The sequence below is a fragment of the Pediculus humanus genome, genomic scaffold, assembly GCF_000006295.1.
Source record: "Pediculus humanus corporis 1103172107617 genomic scaffold, whole genome shotgun sequence".
NCBI lineage: Eukaryota > Metazoa > Arthropoda > Insecta > Psocodea > Pediculidae > Pediculus > Pediculus humanus.
This window is the reverse complement of record NW_002987231.1, coordinates 314,569-329,784: the sequence shown is the minus strand read 5'-3', so window position 1 is coordinate 329,784 and position 15,216 is coordinate 314,569. Positions and strand designations below refer to the sequence as shown.

The 15,216-nt window shown below is 29.6% G+C and overlaps 2 protein-coding genes across 2 annotated transcripts; both read right to left on the bottom strand.

The window, feature by feature from the left end:
* Positions 1–2,419: 2,419 nt before the first annotated feature.
* Phum_PHUM249050 (uncharacterized protein) lies at positions 2,420–5,561 on the bottom strand (the record flags this gene model as incomplete). The annotated part of the gene is made up of 3 exons (XM_002426305.1): positions 2,420–3,139; positions 3,224–5,347; positions 5,463–5,561. The coding sequence occupies 3 exons, from the start codon at positions 5,559–5,561 to the stop codon at positions 2,420–2,422; spliced, it is 2,943 nt and encodes a 980-aa protein (XP_002426350.1).
* A 720-nt stretch (positions 5,562–6,281) lies between these two features.
* Phum_PHUM249040 (uncharacterized protein) lies at positions 6,282–11,408 on the bottom strand (the record flags this gene model as incomplete). Its single annotated transcript, XM_002426304.1, has 5 exons — positions 6,282–6,412; positions 7,052–7,193; positions 7,554–7,797; positions 7,886–9,714; positions 10,248–11,408. 5 exons carry the CDS (start codon positions 11,406–11,408, stop codon positions 6,282–6,284), a joined length of 3,507 nt encoding a protein of 1,168 aa, XP_002426349.1.
* Positions 11,409–15,216: the final 3,808 nt, after the last annotated feature.

Here is a 15,216-nt window from a genome sequence, read left to right as displayed (position 1 = left end):
TTTTTATTCCACTTTTGAAAGGGGGGTTTTTTTTTCTTTCTTTTCTTTCCCCCCATTTATATAAAAAAAAGAAAATTTTTTTTTTTTTTTTTTTTGCGGGATTTTTTTTGGGTTGGGGATATTTTATGGCCATCAAAAAGGTTTTTTTCCCCCTTCCTCCTCCCCCTCCCCCTAAAGAAAAAAGAAAAACAAGGGAAGAGTATAAGAGAATTGATGATGAGTTTGTGGATTATTATTATTATTATTATTATTTATTTTATTATTATTAAAACGGATAAATAAAAATTGAATGATGACAAAGAAGGCGACAGGAAAAAGGTTTTTATTATTATTATTATTATTGAGTGACAAAAAAGCAGAAGAAATTTATATATATATATAAAATAATATTTGTGTTAGAGTATTATTTTTCCCCCTACTACTACTACTACTACTATTATTATTATTATTTGTTTTTTTTTTTTAATTTCAAATGCATACCGACAAATACTGAATAAAGAGAGAGAGAGAGAGAAAGTAATAATAATAATAATAATGATAATGATAAATGAAAAAACAAATGATAATGATAATTGTAAATAAAAATTATTCAGAATTCATGTTCGCTCACGATGATTTATTTTTACTTTTTTTTTTTTTTTTATTTTTATTTTTTCTTTATTTTTTAATTTTTACTTTTTTTTTTCGAATCTTATTATAAAAAGAAAAGAGAGGAAAGAAAGAGAGAGAGAGAGAAAGAAGGAAAATGTGTTTTTTTTAGGTACGTAAAATAAACAAAAAAAAAAAAATTTTTTTTTTTTTTTTTTATTCTGTCTATTATTACATTAAATATATATATATAAATAAATAAATAAATAAATAAATAAACAAAAATTAAAATTAAGAAAGTTTTTTTTTATTACTTTTTTTTTTCTGTACATTATTATTATTATTATTATTATTATTATTAATATGGCGATGATGATGATGATGATGATGAGGGAATTTATAGGATCGTCATTTGTAAAAATAATAATAATTTGTTTAATTATCGGTGTTTTGTTTTTGTGACGTGAAAATTTTTTTTAAAAAAATAATTTTTTTTTTCTAACCCGCCCCCTTCCCCCTCTCCCCTCCTCCTATTAATAATAATAATAATAATAATAAAAAGCAGAAAAAATTTTTAATTTATAACTAACTGTATTTGACTGTTTTTCTTCTTCTTATTCCACTTTCAATAATTGATTAAAATTATTTAATTTTTTTTTAATTTAAACGAGCCAATCAATGTAATTAATTAATTAACTAATAATAATAATAATAATAATAATAATAATAATATAAGCTCTGATTTATAAACAAAAAACCTATAATAATAATAATAATAATAATAATTAAAAATAAGGAAGCCAATTTTTTAAAAAAAAAGTAATAATAATAATAAATATAATTAAGTAGAATTTTTGATGCATAATAAATTACGAATGAAACGTTTATTATTATTATTATTATTATTATTATTATGACATTAATTTTTAATATTATAAATAAAATTACGAGGAATAAAAAAAAAAAAACTTTTTTGTAAAGTTTTAAAATGTTTAAAGGAAAAAATTTACCAATTAAATGGTATATAAGGTGTTTAAAAACAAAACAATGTGTATATTGTGTATTCATAATTATTTTAAAATAATTATTAGTATTGAAACAAAATCGATAATCAATCAATCAATTAATTAATTAATTAATAATTTAATCTATTTTCCAAATATCCTTTTATTTATCATTATTATTATTTCATGTAAATAAATTAACAAATATTTATTATTATTATTAACTTTACACCAACTTTGTTTCTATCTCTTTTTTTTCTTTAGGGGGGGGTAGGGAGGGGAGGGGATAAAGGGAAAGGTGGTGGGGGGAAAAGGAAATACAGTTTAAATAAAAAAAGTTCGATCCGATTGAATTTAAAAAAAAAATCAATAAATTTTTTATTTTATTTTAAATTAAAAAATAAAAATAATTCACGAATTAAACAATTATTAACAAAACAATAATAATAATAATAATAATAATTCTATTTTTTTTTTTTTTTTTTGTAAGTTTCTTCTGCTTGAATTAATAATAAATATCCTTATGATATTTCCTTCTTTCTTTTCTTTTTATTTCACTCTCATCATTTAATAAAATGTAGGAACTAGAGAAAATCTAACACAAGTAGTCAACGATATATATAAATATATATACTTTGGAATGTTTTTCACTGAGGCTTTTCCAATCATCAGTCTCTACAACTATAATTAAATAATAATAATAATAATAATAATAATGACTAGGATTATAAATAATTTTTTTTGATTTTATTATTATTATCGTTCATTTTTTTTTTTTTTTTCATTTATTGTTGTTATTGCGGTATTCGCCGCCGCCGCCGCCATTTTTAATTCCTGCAATTTACCACTGACGTTTCACTGACGTCATCAATCGATGATTTGTTTACGTCGGTTTCTGAATTGTTTTTTTCCATTGATGTTTTTTCCTTTGAATTTTGCGTTGTCGTTTGTGTCGAATAGTTTTGGCGCGGCGTGATGTGCACATCTTCGTGTGATTTTTCATCCGCGTTCGAACAGTTTTTTTTAACGAAAATAATTTTGTCCGGTTCGTTTGTTTGGTGCATTCTCATGTGTTGAACGTAATTTGTGTAAAATTTAACGGAATAATCGCAAATGTCGCAATTGTGCTTTTGATTCGATCCGTGTAAAGCCGCGTGCCTTAAATACTGATCTTTTTTTCCAAATGCGTGAGGACATTTTTTACATTTCCAATTTTTCCCTCTCCATCTCTTCATTATTTTCGATTTTAACTTTTTCGTCGTTTTGAAATTGTTTCCTTTCACTTTAACGTTATGTTCATTTCTATCCGTATTATTTAAAACCGTCGTCGTTTCTCCATCTAATTTATTATTGTTCGTTTTCAATGATAGAACCAATGGACTTTTTTTCCCATTCACCACTTTATCATATCCCGTTTTTACATCGTCTCCGTTTTTTTCACTAAAACTCTCCGTCATTAATAATAACGATGATGATGATGATTCTTTTGAATTTTCTTTCGCGAATTCTCCCGTTTTTAAATTTACGTACAATATATTTTCTATCGTCTCCCCATCGTCGTCGTCGTCGTCGTAATCGTCAATGGGTGGAAAAAAACGATTTTTAATTTCTTCTCCCCTATCCTGAAACACCAAAACGTTGGGAGGATTCCTGTAATTTTGATTCGTCCAATCCCCATTTTCTTCGCAACACCACAATTCCATTTTTTCGCATTTTATGTATGCTTCCGCTTTAAACTTTATCGAATTTCCAAAATGTAATTTTTTGTGTTCTCGCATGCAGTGTTCTTGTGACGTGTAAAAATCGCAGTGCTGACAACCGTATCCCGATTTGATTTTCGACACGCAATAATGTTTTCTCACGTGACTTTCGATTATGTGCCTTTGATTTGTCGCGTATGGACAATGGGGACAATTATAATATTTTTTATCTCCCATTTTATTCAATATTTTCCCTTGAAAAATTTTAAAACGATTCTCCAGAAATATAAGGGTTTCTTCGTCGTAAATTTTTTTTTCGGATTCTGAGTTTTTAGCCTTGAGTGCTCTGTCGTGATTTTCATGCTTTTTCATGTGCTGAATGTAATTTGTGTAATACTTGACGGAATAATCACATTTTTCGCATTTGAATTTTTGTTTGGATCCGTGAAGTGATAAATGCACACGATATTGATCCCTTTTTTCGAATGCCGAAGGACATTTATGACATTTGTATTTTTTTTCTTTTAGTTTTCCATTTTTTATATATGTCGGATATATGAATTCGGGTGAACCGTTGAATAATGTTTCCAAATGTGCTTCTCCTCCCGATGCATCAATCGATTTTTTGTTCATGTCTTCTAAATTTTCATATTTTCTTTCTTCCCTTTGATCTTCCCTTTTTTTTGCAGTCGAATCGTCCGTTTTTAAATGTTTTTCGTGTACGAATTGATGCTTCATTAAATTTCCATATGTTTTAACAGCGTAATCGCAATATTTACATTTATGACGGTTAGAACTCCCGTGAAGAGTTTTATGGTATTGAAGAGCAACGGATTTGAAAAATTTTCCGGGACAAAGATCGCAACAAAGTTTCGGCAGGGGTTTTGTATTTTCTTTAGTTTTTATTCGAGAAGGATTTCCCGCCGGCACACTCGACAATACGATCCAAACAATTCCTTTATTCTCATCGGAATCATCTTTTGCCAAGAGAGCTACTTTCGGTTGAGGATGACTGCTTGACACCGAATAAGTACCGACAAGTGTTGTCGTTCTTCTTTGGTATTCGTCTGAGTGAACTTTTAAATGAGCCAATAAATGAGGTCGTTGCCTGGCTGTATACGAACAGTAAGAACACATAAAAGGCAAGCGAATGGCGTGAAATTTCGAATGTATTTGTAATTCCTTTTTGAAAAAAAATCTCGCGGGACATTTATTGCAAAATTTTAACATCTTTTTCGTTTCGTCTACTTCTTCCAGAGAAATATTATTTACATTTGAACTATTGCAATACGCATTTTCCGGTTGAGACGATAGAGACTCATTACAAATATTTTCCTTTTTAAATTCTTTACGTTCTTTGAGTGAATTTTTATTTTCTTCCTTGATCACAACTTCTGGTTCCATAATTCTCAGGGTACTTTGAAGTTCTCGGATTTGATCTGCTTCCGACCTCGTTGGATCTACCAAACTACGGATTTCTCCATAAAATCCTTGATGTACTTTAACGTGAGACGCCAACACTCCAGCGTTGTTACAAGTATAATTACATTCGAGACAGTGAAGTTTTAATAACGACGAATTGTTCCCATCGGATATATTTTTATCGCTATCATTATTATTATTATTATTATTATTATTATTATTTTGATGCATTTTTTCGTGCTCTTGAATATTTATCTTTCTCATATTGACGTGAGGACACCATCTGCATTTAAACATTTTTTGAAAATTTCCTCCTTTCAATACCCAAACCAAAGGTATTTCAGGCATGTTAATCGTGTTTATGTCGTTCATTGACAAAAGTGATGATTCGAATTCGGAGTGATTTTGTGATTTTGAAGAAGATTTTGAAACTTCTTTCTGCATGTGATGCACGCGAAGATGCTGATGAAGTAAATGTCGACGTGACACATTATAAGAACAATACATGCATTTAAAGGAAGCGTCACGCGGTCTGTGAAATTGTTTGTGATAAAGAAATTGAGTTCTACTATTGCTAAGGTAAGGACACTGAAGGCATTTGTATCTTTTTGTTAAATCTCCTGCGTTTCCATTCTATAATAAATAGTAATAATAATAATAATAATAATAATGAATGCCAATTTCTTTTTTAAATTAAAAAACTTTTTTACTACTACTAAATAAAATTATATAATTTTTGTACACTTACATTTTGTGTTGTGAATTCTTCATTACATTCATTCGGATCGAAATTATCTACTTTTAAAGAAGACAAATCACAACCATCGTTAGCCCCATGAATTTCCATGTGTTCAAGAACTGCTCTAAAATATAAATAATAATAATAATAATAATAATAATGTTAATATTATTTATAAATCGAAACCATTTTCTAAAAATAGTAGTTTTTTTTTTTTTAATTTAAAAAAAAAAAATTAATTTAAAAGGCTACAAAAAAGGTAAAAGGTGATTGATTTTCATGCAAAAAAAAAAAAAAAAAAAATTTAACTATTAACAATTATTTTTTATTACCGTTTTTTAAAACCGTTATTTCACAAATTTTACTCGAGTGCATAAATAAATAAATAAATATACAACATAAAAAATATTTAAAAAATAATTGAATTGCGTTGGAAAGTACGAGAAAGAAAAAAAAAAAAAAAAAACAAATAAAGATGTTTTGTGAAGCATTCACACACAAAAGGATATAAAAAAAGCAAATATAGATAGAATATGCACAAGATAGTAGCAAACCTTTGAAAAACCTTTTTTTTTTTTTTATATATAATAAAATAACGTGCAAATAAATATCATATCATCATGTTACAACAACAACAAAAAAATGATTGAAAAATAACGTAATTATGGAAATAAAAGAATAAATTTAAAAAAAAAAAAATGATAATAATAATAATAATAAAAACAATAATAGAAGAAGAAGAAGAAGAAAAAGAAAAAGAAGAGGAAGAAGAATAAGAAGAAAAATAAAAAAAAAAAAAAATTCTATCAATGACGAGAAGAACGCTGCTTACATTTTGCTTGGAACGTAAAACGGACAGTATGAACATTTAAAGATGGAACCTGGGCGATCTACATGATTCAGCTTGTGAGCTGTTAAATCTCCTTCTGTATCGGTAGTAAAAGGACAGATGTCACAAGCTGAAATATTACAAAATAAATCAACCCAACCAATAAACCAAGACCATTGATTGATATTTTTTATACACACACACACTCACACACGCACGCACGCACACATATTTCGTTTGAGAGAAAAATTAACTTTTTTTTAAAAAAATAAAAGCAAAGATTTATGCGAGGCGTACTGTATATAAAAAATAACAAGAAAGCTTTGTGAATTGCACGTAGAAAAAAAAAAAAAAAAAAAAAAAAAAGGAAGCACATAAACAAAACGTTGTTGGGGTCCATAAATTTCGTTAAATTAATTTTTTTATTTTAGTAATATTTATATAATATTTATTATTATTATCATTAAACCAAATTTCCAGCAGTAGACGACAGTGTAAGTAACGATTTTATTTTTTATTTCAAATTGGCATTCATCTATTATATATAAAAACTCCCCAATCAATCAATCAATCAATCAATCAATCAATCTAAATTTTAATTTTTGAATTTACTTATTATTATTATTATTATTTGATCGTTGTTAAATCCGTGTAATAATAATAATAATAATTTTGTCGGTTTTCTTCAATTAATTAATTAGTAGTAGTAGTAGTAATAGGAGTGTGGAGGGGGGAAGGGGGAGGGGGAAAATTTGAATTTGAAACTTACAAATTAATTCGATCGAATCTTCGATTACTTCATAATTCTCGGAATTTTCACCTGAATCATTCATTTGTTGCGAAACCATAGGTTCTTCTTTCCATCCGATTTGTATTAATGCATCTCCGTTATGTTTTAATCTGCAGTGACGCTGTTACAGCAGCAGCAGCAACAACAGCAACAACAACAGAAAAAAAAAAAAAACAAATCATTTTAATTGACATTGTTCAAAACCTTGATCTTAGAACTGACTTAAATAAAGTTAATTATTTGCTCTTTTTTTTCTCTCTCTCTCTCTCTCTCTTAACTTAACTTCGACGAAACTTAATATAAAAATTTTGTCATTTTAAGTATTAATTCAATTATTTACAGTTCGTTCCAATAGTAGTGGTAGTAGTGGTGGTGGTGGTGGTGGTGGTAGTAGTAGTAGTTGTTGAATAACTTTTGCATTGGTTAATTTTAAAAACATTGTCATCTAATATGGTATATAAGAATATTAGGTTTTTCATACCTGTATTACGTGCTTCCAATTCGATACTTGTTGACAGTGACCGCATTTATAAGATGGAGTTTTGGTCATTAATTTACTACCGTAGGAAGAATCTTGAAAAGTCACGTCGGTTGTACTATTTTCGTCAAGTCCCGATGTTAAATTGTTGCTTCCATCTCCCTCACTTTTCGAATCGGGTAAATTTTCACTTTTTTTCGAATAATGTTGTTTCACGTGGGCAAGTACGTTACTTTTTACCGAATCCCTAAAATTTTTATGCATACATAAATTATTATTATTATTTTTTTTTAAATGATGATGATTATTATTATTATTATTACCTAAAATTGCACTTTTTGCATTTCCATAGAGTTTTCTTAACGTTGTCCTTAATATTTCTAACGTTGGCGGAAGATGATTTCATCGGTAGTGATATTTGATGTGCTGCTTTCAATGGAGGAGGCGGTCTCAAAGGTACTCCCTGAGGCATTTGAAGGGATGTTCCCGGTGTCGGAGCTCTCGTGAGTCTTGGCGGAGCCGGTAGAGGTATGATATCTCTATCGGCAACGTTTCCCTGCGTCGCTTCGTTAGGCTTCGACCTTCGTCCCGTTCCGCTACTTTCAGCCGACGACTCTTGGACTTTCATCATCGTAAGGTACTTGTTGTATTTCGAATAATTTCTTCTCCCCGTTTCATCCGTCATATTAACTTGAGCTTCTAAATGACTCGGATCTCTGGCTGATTTGAGTCTTATATGTTTGGTAATGTCCCAACGCCAATTCGAACGATATAAACAAAGCGAACACTCGAAAGGTTTTTTATTAAGGTGACCGACTATGTGTACGTGAAATCTCGAAGCAGTAGACGCCCAAAATGAACAATGTGGACATTTGAAAACTTTTTTAACGATTAAATTAAGACGAGGATCGATGTTCACGACGAGAGATCCCGTTTCGTTGCTTTCTGTCGTTTTATTAACGGCGTTGTCAAAAGTTGTAGGGATTTCCATATGATTCTCCCCTTTAAATTCCTCATCGATAATATTCATTGAAATTTTTTCACTTTCTTCTTCGTGATGACCCCGACTCAGATCGTTCCACACGAAAACACGATTTTCCATTGTTTTTTCATCGTCGAATTTTTCAACGTCTTCGCTATTATCGTCGTTTCCCTCCGATTTAATGTCGAATTCTCCAATTTCTAAATTATTAGACTGAACTTCTTGAGCTGCACCGAAAGCTTTGCAAGATTTCAAATGATTAATTAAATCCGTACTCGTTTTACAACGTTGTCTACAGTGTTGGCACCTCGTGGATGATAATTCAGCACCCGAAAGGAACACTTCGTTTTCTTGCTGTCCCTCGAAATCATTTTGAAAACCAGAATCGGAATGACGTTTCTGATGAGCCACCGCTTCCGACAAACACTTTGATTCATGTCCGCACATTTCACAAAACAAACTTTGTTCTTCATTGTTTCCGGTCAACAATTTTTCCTTGAGTTTGTCAAAGAAAGAAGCGTTTTTCTTTTTAAGTAAATCCGTTTGCTTTTGATTATTCATCGATAGATGATTTGTTCTTAAATCATTTGTTTCGACGGTAACTTGCGTCCATTCGGTCAATTCATCTTGAGACGAATCCGGTATCGTTTTCAAACCTTCTTCATCTCCGATCAAAGACACGAAATCTTTTAAGGAACTCGTTAAACAAGACTTTTTGCACATTTCGTTAAATTCATTTTCGTTCACTGTTTTTTCATTTATCGGAGAATTAACGGGCGGAGAAATGGCGGATTTATTTTTAACGGCTGGAATTTTCAATATCGAGGAGGAAATTATTGAATTATTGGTCGAAGTGGTTTTATTGTTTTGAATGGGTATGAGTTTAGGCGGAGGCCTTTTCGGAACGTTTTCCTTTTTGCTTTCCGGCCGAATAAAACCGTGAATCCTTTTTTCGTGGCGCCATATTTCGTGACTGAAAACTGCTTTGTAACTGCAAAACTTGCATTTTAAATTTTTAACATATATTTGACCGTATCTGGGAACTATGTCATCCGGATGTATGAAATCGGTTTGCAAATGATTATTATTCGCGGATTCCCTTTTATTCGTATACGGAATTTTAACATTACGAATGTTTTGTAAAATGATTTCATCCGTTTCATCTTCTTCCTTAATATCATCCTGAAATAATAATAATTTAAATAATGTCACCTCGTGAGAAACATTATATATATATATATATAAAAATTATTAATTAATTGCAGCCTTTTTTTTTTTTTTTTTTTTTTTTTTTTTGTTCTTTTAACTCGAGAAAAACCGAAAGCTAGAAATTTATTTTTTTTTTTCAAATTTTTATATAAAAAGATCAGGTAGAGAAAAAAATCTGCCAAAAATTTTCTTTTCTTGATATTATTCCAATTTTTAAAAAAAAAAAAAAAAAAAAAAAAAAAAACTCATGAATCCAAGGTTATAATACACATAAAGCAAATTAAAAAAAATTTTTGGTCCCTCGGGCAAAAATCAATCGTTTTTGTTTTTGTGGGATGATCGAGAAAAAACTACTGGATGATGTTAATAATAATAATAATAATTTTTATTAAAATAATTTACAAATATTTACCGTAACACAAAAAAAAAAAAAAAGGTTGCAAGGTGAAAGAAAATTATCATGGCGTATCATCCCGGAATTTAAAAAAAAATTGAAATTAACTCACCTCGACATTTTCCTCAGACTCGGAAATTTCTTTTTTCATATTTAACACGTTTGTTTCGTTTTTCGCGTCAATGACGTCACACTCAGTGACGTCAAAAACGGAATGATCGTTTGATTTGACTTTATTTTTTTTCCGGGCCATTATTGCTCCTTGACCGACTGGAGGAACGTGATGATTCATTTCGTGAACTGTCAAACTTTGCTTTATATCCGCTCTAAAGTTACATTTCGAACATTGGAAAGCACCCGATCCGCAATGATTTTTATAATGGCGATCTAAATTCCATTTATAAGGGGTACGAAAATCGCACAAATCACATTTAATCATCGGCATGGAATGATATTTCACATGTTTTGTGTATCTCGCTTTGACGTGAGTCACGTAAGCGCACTTGCTGCACCGGAGAAACCTTTTCTTCAAATGAACCAATTTTTCGTGCCTCCTCAACAATTTTTCATTTTTACTTTTGAAATTACAAATTGTACACTTGAATCCGTCGCCATCGACGGATTCTTCTTCCCGATCCGCTTCCGAACAATTACCCGTTTCGATTTTCATCAAATCTTCGGGAGGAGAACAAGTCGGAGTAGGGGAATCCGTAGAAATTTTTTCATCGGAATTATTTGTCAGAATTTGTTCCGCGAGCGTCTCCACCACCGGTTTCGGTTTTATCGGTCTAAATTCTTTTTTCCTTTCAATTTTAAATGTTTTCGGAGTTCTTTTCAACCTGTTTTTACCGGCTACGTGTATCATGTTGATGTGTCTCTGTAATTTCTGACTGTGTTTCGACGCGTATAAACATTGCGAACATTCGAATATTTTTATACGATCGAAATGTACATCTCTCGAGTGATATAAAAACGATCTCGGATTTTGCGAGAAAAAAGGGCAAAGATTGCACGAATAATTTCTTTTTATTTTGCATTGTGGTAAAACTCCTCCATCTTCCTCTCCGTTTTCGTAAGTCGCGACATCTCCGGTCATGTTTTCGTTATTCCCATTTCCATCCTCGTTATTTATCCTAGTTTTTTCCACATCATGGCCGCCGACATTTTTACCAATCGAATAAATTTCTTTCTGTTGTACATCTTCTTCGATTGGCGCTGAAGAACTGGTGTTGGCGCTGCGCTCAAAATCAATTTCGCTGGACCGATGAGCCATTAATATAAAATCTGAGAAAGTTTTCTGGAAAAAAATTAATAAGAAAAATTAAATCCTTTTAAACCCGTAATAATAATAATAATAATAATAATAATAATACAGAGACTAATATTTTAATATTACCACCAAATAATAATAATAATAATAATAATAATAATAATAATATAAAACGAGTGATAATTTTTTTTATTTAACATGCAGAAAATGAATTTAAACGTGTACGTACAAACGTGAATTACTCTTTATAAACCCTTTCGAATCGTTCGTTCACATTACAAATCCTTTCGAGACAAAAAGGTTTATTATATAAAAACTGGAAAAACCTTGGAAACGCGCTCAAAACGAAAATGTATTTTAAATTAAACAAAAACATAAGATGAGATATTCTATAACGCGAAAATTTAAGGGAATCAAAACGTTACAGCAGGAGTCGTCGACCAAGACGTGTAGAATGTAGACTTGCGTATTCAAAAAAAAAAATTTTCCCCGATGGAAAAAAATTTTCCAAATTTTCTCAAATTTTCTACTTTCGACACGGAGCGCTTTGATAATGTTAATGTAGAAAAAAAATTTTTTCATTCGATTTATCCATTATCTTTAAAAATTAAGGGTTTTGATAACAAATTATTATTATTATTATTTTTTTTTTAACACTCGCAAAAACGAAATTAAAAAAATTTATATATATACAAACTATTTTATCTGAAAAATACTCGAAAGTTTGGTGGTGGTAGTGGTCGTAGTAATTGATGGTTGTATATCTTTATTCAAAAAGAATAATTTCCCTCCTTAAGGTGTTATCAACGAAAACAAACAAACAAACAAACAAACAAAAAATTATGAATTTTCCCATGAATTATGTATGAACCAATAATAACAAAAAAAACTATAACTTTAATTCATAAATAACCCTTTTGTTGTTTTTTTTTGTTTGAAATTAAATTAAATTATTATTATTATTACTATTACTACTGCTACTACTACTCTATGTCAATAATAATTTTAATTTATTTTCAAAATTATTTTTTTTTATTTAAACGTTTTGAGAGAGAGAGAGAGAGAGAGAAAATTCTTTTTAAATGCAACAACACCCGTGTTATTTAAATTTTTTATTCTTCACTCAAGGATTTTTTTTTAAATGAATTTTTAGTCTAAAAAAGTGCGTGTGTGTGTGCGTGTGTGCGTGTGTGCGTGTGTGACATCAGGCTCTCTATGAAAACTATTCTTCACGGATTTGATATTTTTCTTCCTAGTTTTCATTCTTGTCATCCAAAACATTTTTCCTACGGGGTTAAATTTTGACGCTTGCGTGTTTTTGTACCATCAATGACGACGGTGACCATACAGAAAACTAACATTTTGGTCGCCAATCGATTACTTGGAAAATATCTCATCTCATCTCATGAATGATGCCACCACCATCTTTTTTTTTTTTTTTTTTTTTCACACGATATCTCTACCTATTATACCTCGCCTTCACCCTCCCCCTCCCTCCCCCCAAAAAAAATTAAATTCGAATGTAATAAAATCCAACATTACTCCTAATAATAATAATAATAATAATAATAGTAATAATGGTGGCGTTGATTAGATGTTAATCTAAAATCCCTTAGATACTAAAAAAGAATTTATACGTTATTGAAAAAAAAAAAAAAATTTATTATCATCAATTGTTATTAAAAATTTATCAGAGAGAGAGAGAGAGAAACCTTCTTTCTTTCTTTCTTTCTCTCTTTCTTTCTTTTTGAAAAATAAAACTTTTATTTTCAATTCAATTATCGTCGGTTTTTAACAATAGGAAACCGAACCTTTTGTAAATTAAACTAGGAAAAAAAAGATAAAAACAAGCCGGGCCTTAAATACAAAAATACCATCACTATCATCACCACCACCACCACCACCACCACTACTACTACTAATAATAATAATAATAATGTCTCCTTTTAAAAACTGTTAGATGACGTTAATTCGCGTGTGTGATGACATTATCGAAAATGTTTATTTAAAAAAAAAAAAAATAAAAAAATTTACAAATCGAAGAATTCAACAAGTTCAAAAAGGATCTTTATTATTATTATTATTATTATTATTATTATTATTATTATTTTACTTATTTAACGTTATGATGAAAGAGAGAGAGATGTAAAATATTCAATCAATCAAATCTTTTTCTTTTTTTTTTTTTCTCTTTCGAACCTTTTTACTCTTTCGTCGTTATTCCAACGAATCGTATCGTCAATCGTCATAATTTTCCATTAAACCTTTTCCGACAGCAAAAGATCGAAAAGGTAAATAAATAATTTTTTTTTTTTTTTTCTATTTTTTTTATTTCTATACTACACGTACATATATATTTAGAGGCGCGAAATTGGGGGGGGGGAGAGGGCGGAGTGAGAGGGGGGAAAAAATGATGTGAAAAATTGTGAACAAAGCAAAATCGTCTAGATTTTTTTTTTTTTTCCACTTCTTCAATGAATTTCCTTTTAAATCTCAACGAGTTTTAGTTTTCAGTCGATACAGCAAATTACATCAATAATAAAAAAAAAAAAAAAAAACGAAAATTGATTCTTTCGGTTGTAAATTGAACTATGAACCATGATTTCTTTTTCTTTTTCTTTCTTTCTAAAACGTTAATTTATTATATTTGAACCTATAATAATGAAATAATTTTTCGCCTCCCCCCTCCTCCCCACCCCACCCCTCGAAACATCGAAAAGAACCTATAAAACCTTTAAATTTTTAAAAAGAAGAAGAAAGGAAAATTTGTTTAAATAAATTAAACCAATGTTAAAACGATTATGACGTCACGTTTCCCAAGAAGAAGAAGAAGATTATTAAAGAAAGGTTTTTTTCCCGTGTCCTTAAGAGAGAGAGAGAGAGAGAGAGAGAGAGAGAAACTCTTTTGTGAATTAAAGCAAGTAAAAAAAAAAAAAAATTCGAAAACCTTTTTTTTGTCAATTAACATAACCAAGATTAAGATTGTATTTAAATTCACACACGTAATAAATAGTTTCTTATTTTTTTTTTAAAAAAAAAGACGACACACAGCATGACCTTGAGGTAAAGGTGTGGAATATGATGTATTGGTATTGATGCAATAGCAAACCAAATATATTGTGTGTCACACGCACACGCACACACACACACACACACACTCATAACGAATCCTACGTACCACAGTAAAAACTAACTGTCGAATTGTGTCTGTGAGTTATTATTGGACATTTTGTTTTTGATCAAAGACATTATAAATGTGTGCACCTTGTTATTAAAATATTTGGTAAATGTAAAAACAAATGGAAAGGATAAGTGACACAAACACACACACACCATAAAGAAAAACAAATGATGATGATGAACCAACATTGTGAACACACATGCGCATCCGAAGTTTTATAAAGAACTAGATCTATTATAAGAAAAAGATTATATGACCTCGAAACTCCTCCTCGACGGCCCGAACGTCGCATTTAAATACGCGTGAGTTTTCTTAATGTTATTTCACATATCAAAACATTTACAAGAAGGAAAAATTCCTTAATGCGAAAAAAAAAAAAAAAAAGGTAAACTACTCGACAAGTTGACAAATACTAAAAAAAAAAAAATGATAAATGTTTTCAAAAAAAAAAGAAGTAAAATCTTTAAACACCTTACCTACCTACCTATCCATAAATATTTAAATCACAAAAGTTAATGATGAGATAATTTTTTTTTTTTTTTTTCCAACTAATAACCTCTTTTATCAACTTTAACAAATGTTAAATAATAATAATAATAATAACAATAACAACAAATAAATAATAACATG